The sequence below is a fragment of the Mus caroli genome, unplaced genomic scaffold (genome assembly GCF_978045245.1).
Source record: "Mus caroli unplaced genomic scaffold, Mus_caroli_1 scaffold_2, whole genome shotgun sequence".
Lineage (NCBI taxonomy): Eukaryota > Metazoa > Chordata > Mammalia > Rodentia > Muridae > Mus > Mus caroli.
Window position 1 is genome coordinate 151,322,188 of NW_028227257.1, and position 7,051 is coordinate 151,329,238.

The 7,051-nt window shown below is 53.3% G+C and overlaps 1 protein-coding gene across 5 annotated transcripts in view; it reads right to left on the bottom strand.

The window, feature by feature from the left end:
• Rapgef1 (Rap guanine nucleotide exchange factor 1) overlaps window positions 1–6,415 on the bottom strand; it is a 119,074-nt gene extending 112,659 nt beyond the window's left edge. For all 5 annotated transcript variants that reach the window (XM_021181609.3, XM_029474628.2, XM_021181628.2 and 2 more), the window contains exon 1: window positions 6,104–6,415. In XM_021181609.3, coding sequence (XP_021037268.1) covers window positions 6,104–6,164 — 61 coding nt within the window. In that variant the 5' untranslated portion in view covers window positions 6,165–6,415. The remainder of the gene's footprint in view (window positions 1–6,103) is intronic.
• Between the last annotated feature and the right edge of the window lie 636 nt (window positions 6,416–7,051).

Here is a 7,051-nt window from a genome sequence, read left to right on the forward strand (position 1 = left end):
TGGAACTCACTCTGTAGCCCAGGAGTCTCACTGTACTGCCCAGATCAGTCTCAAACTCCTGGGCACAAACAGATCCTCCTACTCATCAACTTTCAAATGCAAAAACCCTGCCCAACGTACACAGAGAGGAGCTCCATCCACTAGACACCCCTCTTCAGAGACGTCCTACCAACTTGCCAAGAAGCAACCTAGGTAGCCATCTAAACCCAGGGGAAGCTACATGTAAAGTCAGTCAGGGCTGGGGTGTGGCTCAGTGGTTTGGCATTTGCCTAGCATGTGGAAGGCTCTGGTGATAACACTAAGTTTACCTCTTTTTCTTTTTGTCTTTCCCTTGGATCAGCAGTGCGGGGATGAACTCATGGCCTTGTGCAGGTGCTTGCACCGCCCTGCCACGCCCAGGTCATCACTCTTCCTTTGAGTAAGTATGGACTGGGTACCTACTGTGCGCTAAGCTGGCTAGTAGCCAGTGGTGGACATGCATATCCCTCCCGGGAACTAAGGATCTAGTTAAGGCTTTGTTGATTGTTAACTTGCCGACAGGAACCTGGGCTCTGGATTCTGAAAGAGTTAAACAGTAAGGTACCACTGCTCACTCAAGTATTGTGCGATGTCTTTCCCAGGAATTTGCTATCTGCTCGGGAAGGGAAAGCACTAGGCATCATGAGGCCAACTTTGGTGGAGGAAGCTTGTGAGGCCGTCCGGGAAGTGGTGGGCACTGTTGGTAGACGGACCTCTGAGGAGCCTCGAGGGCAAGAGGAGTTGAATTCAAGGCAGCCTCCCCACTAGTGTTACTCCAGTGCTGAGATCAAAACCTTGTGCAGGCTACACAGATGTGAGCTACATTCCCATCACCTGCAGCTGTTCTCTTAGGGATGAAGAGGACCTGCTGTCTTAGACAGCAGTCAGGAAACACTAATTCAGAGTCCCAGCCCTTCTAGGAGCTAATGGATGAGAGCCTGAGAAGGAAAGAATCACCCAAGGACACCGTTTCAGATGATCTCAAATGACCAAGCAAATGACAGGCCCAGCAGATGACAGCTCTTTTCCAATTCACAGGCTGGGGTGTGTTTACCCATAATACAGCCCTTGGGGTGTAGTGGGTGACTGTCAGTGGAACACCTGTCCCAGCAACAAGGCAGGGGTGGGGGTGGGGGTCACGTGGGTGTGGCACGCACTGTGGCCAGGCCTCTCCTCTTTCCACTGTGTCATCTTACTATGGCAACAGGCAACACATTGGCTGGACTGAGGTAAGACCCAGCCTGCACTAAGAGCAAGCTGCAATCTGGGCTAATTTGGGAAATGGCTTTTCTGCAAGCTCATACGTGAGTCATCTTTCCAAGCTATCGTCTCCTGGCTACAAGGAATCCCATTCAAACTGCCTGCCAACAGCTGCACAGGAGGTCAGGAGACACTGAGGTCTGCTGTGGCTGATTTTAACACATATTCTCTCTTACCTCCCTATAGTGCTGTAAATGTGGTCAATATTACAAAAATCATAAGCAGCCCCAGAGTCTGGTTGAGTCTACATTAACTAATGTGTTGGTTTGAGGCCATTTCTTTTCCCTAAGATGAGAAAAGAAATGTAGAAACATAAACTAACGGGGCAGACGCTACCATGTCCCTCATGACACTGAAATATTACAGTGTCACTTACAGACAGAAAGGGCTCAGTTCCCCATTTTACTTCCCTAAGACTGTGATCTTGAGCAGTAACCAAACCCCAGGCCTCTGCTAGCCACAGGTGCACCATGAGGAGCGCTACCCTCACCTCCAGCTGTGACAAGGCTGAAGTGAAAGAGGGGGGTCTACAGACAGCCCTGTTTTGCTGTTACCGCTGGCCTACCGCCTTGGGAAGCCCATGTTCCAGAGGGCTCCTAGAACATGGGAACATGACAGGGTGTCTGCCAGTGAGGTACACAGGAAACGTTGACTAGGCAGGCCAGTGAAGAAGCATGGAGCTTCAGAATTTGTGTCAATAACCCCAAAGCACTGAAACCACAAAGACTCCTAACTTATGGGAAAGGGAAGTAGAAGCTGATTGGTTAAGAAAGGTCAGTACCCAGTGACTGCCCATTAAGAAAGTGCACAGGCCTGACTTTCAGTATCTGCTCTGAGAAGATACACAGTAACAAGTTCCACTGGAAATTCCCTTTCTGTCTGTAACAAGCCTACCTGTGAGCATTTGAAAAGCACAGCACATGGACTTTGAGACCCATGTTTATTCTGTCAGTGGGTGTGTTGAGGGAGCTAGTGGCCATCCCACTAGTCCCAGCAAACCTCCCTGCAGCCCCTGGGTGATAGCACTGGCCAGACAGTTTAGTACATGATGAAGTTTATAAGCTGGGTCAGAGAGGGAGGAAAGGGATTAGAACACCACAGGACCTTTCAATTCCTGGAGGCCCCACTGTCCCAGGAACAAGGTGGTTGGTGACTGGAGGAATGAAGCAGAGTGGAGTGGGGCAGGCAGGGGTAGGGCTGAGTGGAGCTACAGGGATTCCCTCCACCAGTGCAGAGACCCTGAAAGCCATTCCCCCAAGGAAACTCCCTGCCCCTCAGCAAGATCCTTGAACTCTCCATTTGTTGCAGTAGGAGTTTACAGTCACCGCTAACACCCTGACTCCAATCCTATAGTCTCCTCTGCCTGACACACAGGACACGGGACGGTGCAGCCTTCACGGCAGGTCCCAATCCCCAGAGCTACACATAGCACATGGCAGAGCAGGTGCTCCATCCATGCCAGATGAAGGAATGGAGGAACCAATCAATGAAGGAATGGGGCAAGAGTCAAAGTCCAGGTCACAGCAAACAGCTGTGAATCATCTCTGCAAGTCAAGCTGAAAAATGTCAATGGTCCATGTGGACAAGGGGACTCAGTGATGTGTCCAGCAGGGAAAAGGGCAGGGACCCAGGGCAGACAGCGCCCACCCAGCTCCACATGAAGGTACACACAGGAGTGAGCTCTGGGTTCCAAGAGTCTCAGTCTCTGGGAGAACCAGAAACGTGTGGTTTTGAGCCATCTCCTGGTTTTTAAGTACTGACTGACAGCTCTTCTCTTTCTTGGGAACGCACATGGCCCAGTGGGCTCGAGTCAGCTGATTACTGCCAGTCTGGCATTAAGGTCCAGAAATGTGGGGGCACCTACTCTCGTCGCTCGTGTCTTTGCCGGAAGAGACAAGGGCAAGCAGAAGCACGCAGCACAGGCCCCAGGGGCCTCACCTCGCCACGTCTCCCAGTGGTCTCCTAGAGAACTCCTTTAGCCCCTGACCACAGTATGCCCTCATCCCAACTTTCCTCCTGACCCTCCTAACTGCCAGCCCAGTCACTGTCCTGGTCCTCCTGGGCACTTGGAGAGGAAGGGCACTAATGCTGCCTTCCTCACCTCCACGAAGCACTGAATTCTGATGACTGCCACAGGCAGGGCTGCAGGATGACTGAGAGACAGGTCCAGAGGTGTAAGTGAAAGTGATCAGGGAAGGCAAACTGACTAGAAGGACCAGGATAGGGGCGTAAGATTTCTGCTCACTCTAAATCCTTAGACTCCCACCCCACCCCCAAACCCCGAGAAGAAAACTCAGTAGTCTGTTTTCTGAGGGTGAGAGAACACAGGCACATTTTGGAAACACTTCTGTTGCTTTGAAGCACAGGAAACAGCAGCAACTGTTACTGGGTGTGGGCTCCTCTGTAATACCTAGAGACTTGTCACCTGGCTGAATAAAGAAAGGTGTCCCTCCAGGCACACCATCGCTCATGCGTAACAGCAGGCCCACTTCACAACCAAACAGAACATGTGGCGGACTGCACATCAGGTTCACCTAGGATGATCCACAGAAGCTTCAAGAAGGTAAGCCCTCACGGCAAGCATACCCTAATCTTCCGCCATCTCATCTGTGATCCCCAGCTATGGCTGCCAGAGAACTCTCTCACCCCTAGCTGCATCTCCCCAAACGCACCTTCCTCCCAGCCTTTCTGCAGCCCTCTCCTGCCATTTCTCCTTCATAAGAAAGCCTTGCAGAGACTTGAAGTGCCAGGGTGGGGTGATACCCTGGGACGTGGGGAGGTGGGGTTACCTGCTCAGAGGAGAAGGGATGGGAAAGGGATTGTGTGAAGGGGTGACCTGGGGGGGGGGGAATGTAAAAAAAATTAATTTAAAAAAAGAAAGCCTTTCTTTTCCTGGCCTAGTGAACAGTGCACTGCAGGACCTTCCACAGCTGGGTTTAGAATATTCGTGGGGTCTGGCAGTATAGATACCACTACCAGCCCCCAGACAAGCTCTTCTAAAGAGGGCACTGCGACAGCCCCTAGCAGAGGATAGTGGCCTGGGAAGGCACAGGCATGACCTCTACTGAAAAGGCCTGGGGTTGAGACTGAGTGGACAGCTCTGTCATTCTGAGCTGTGGAAGGAAGCCCGTGAGATGACAGACAGCACATGCCAGCCCCTCTACTTCCAGGACTTCCAAATTTTTCATATGACACATGCTGTTCTGAAAAGAAAACTCAGCTAACACTATTTAAAATGTATTTTAGATGTATTTATTTCATTTTACATACAAGAATTCTTTGCCTGTCTATGTGTCTGTGCACCACCACATGTGAGTCTGGTGCCCATGGAGGTCAGAAGAGGACATCAGACCCCCTGAAACTGGAGTTAAAGATGGTTGTGAGCTGGCACGTGGGTGCCAGAAACCAAATCAGGCTGCTCAGGAGCAACAAGTGCTCCTGACTGCCGAGCCATTGCTCTAGCGCATCAATGCTATTTTTAAATAAAGTATCCAAGTTTCCCAACAGTGCCATTCGGATGAGACACTATCAGGAGTTCCTAAGCAGGGCTGCACAAATGGGTCAGGGATATTTCCAGAGCAGCACGTATTCAGGAAAGCGACTCATAGTCACTAGACAAGGCCCCGGGGCAAGAGGACAAGGAGACAAACCCCTCAGAAACAGCATCTGAAAAGGAACAGTCCTGCCACAGGAATGCTATCCTGCTTCTTGTCAGAAGACAGATGTCAATACCCTACCTATGCCCCTTGCTGGGTGGGCTACAAACATTCACTGAGCCTCTCTGGGTCCTGAAAACAGAGACCATACTCTGGCAGGCAATCTTCAAGTACGTTTAATAAACAACACAACCCAGAGACCAAACACAGAGTGAAGACACATAGCTCAATAGAGAATACCAAAACGTTCTTCCCTGTGTTTAAACCAGGGCTGCAAAAGTTACATTCATTGCTGGTTGGTCCCCTGCTAATATACATCCAAATATCCTCAAGTCCACCTATGAAATGGCAGCTTCCAGAATTAGTGCGGCCGAATACCTTTTCAGGTTCTTACAAGTCTGCCTTCTCTACTAAGTTTCCAGGATAACTGGGTATCCCCACTGTGACAACCCCCAACACAGGCCCTGGACCACTCACTGCTTACCTTACCTACCAGCCAAGAACCCGCCCTCCCGTATAAGGAGTCCCTGCTTGACGGCTAATTAAGCTCTGGGCCCCATATGCACAACAGTAATTGACTCTCGGGAGTATCTAACTCCCAGAATATGCAAGCCGGGGGGCGGGGGAAAAACTGGGAGGCGACTCCCCAAGATTTCCAGGAACACACAAAGAGATGAGGTTCGCACCAAGATCGCATCCACCGTATTCCCCCATCCCCAATGACTCTCCACTTGCCCTGCTTGCAGAGCAAGGCAGAAATATTAGAGGACAACTTGGCTGCTCCCTGAAACATCGCTCCAACACACCCTAGCCTGCTGTCCTTTGAAGCCACCGAAGTGGACACTTGTGGTTAAACTCGAGGCTCATTAGGAGTGACACATTTTATAACTGGACTGCCGATCACCTCTGGAGCGCGCCTGCTCTTCTGCATGCGGTCGGGGCCAGGCCTCCTAAGGGTCCCGGGCTCCAGCCATTGTGGGAGGTTCCAGGGAACAAGGCTACAGGGACCTCCACTAGCTCCCCCAGAATCCTGCTAGCATCACGGGCCCCCCGCCGCCGGGCAGGCCCGGTTCAAAGATGGCCCTCGCGGCGTCACTGCCAGGCTGGGGCCCGGACTGGGGGTCTAGCGCACGAGGCCAGGAGGCGCGCCGCCCGCCCGCCCGCCTCACCTGCTTTCTCGATCTTGCCGGACATTTCCGGGCTGCGCCGGAGGCCGAGGCCGCTGCTCATCGGACCCCGGCCGGGCCGCTGCGGGATAAGAGGCCGGCGCGCCCGCCGCTCTACTGGACCGGTGCTCGCCGCGCCTCACACTCGCGCCGTCATGGCGAGCTCCGCGCGGCCGCGGCTCGTGCGCTCGCCGCCCGCGCTCCAGCCCGCACCGGGCCTGCCGCTCCGCCGCTCCACCTCCCGCGCAGCCGCCGCTCCGGGGCCGCGAGCCGCCGGCCGCAGCGCCGCGCCGCCGCCCGCCCGCCGGCCTGGGCCCCGCGGCCACGGCGCCACCTGCCGGAAGCCCGCCGCGCCGCTCCCGCCACAGCGCCCCCTGATGGCCCGGAGCCGAACTAAGCCTGGCGCGAGGCGCAGCGCCCTCTGCCGGCCTGGAGTCCTCCGCGCCACAGCTCGGTATAGACCCCACCCCTTTCCTCAGACACAGAGAAGAGATTAAACCTATGACTGACAGCTCCAATTCAGGACTTCCGCATGCCCTCCCATCAAAGATCAGAGCCCTCGGTAAACCAGACTTTTCCATCTCAAGTTGTGGGCTAGCTCTCCATGTCTGTTACCCAAGTTCAACATCCTCCTCGGGCCCAAAGCTCCTCTAATTGACCCTAAACTAGACTCAACAACACTGAAAACACAAGAAGCCTGCTCAACAACGTTTGGGACTGCCACCCACCTTCACTCTGCCATTCCCCCATACATACTATGTGAGTCTCAAGGGCCAGTGAAAGGCAGAACCTTTAGCCAGATGTGGGCCCTGATCCTCCAAGCCAAGGCTGAGGCCCAGACCTGGAGTGACACAGAAGATCTGGTTTGCTTTGCTCACGCAACCCTCCAATGGGAACATACAGCTTAAAGAGCAGTCTTTTCTAGTATGCAAATGAGTTCATTTACAGTTC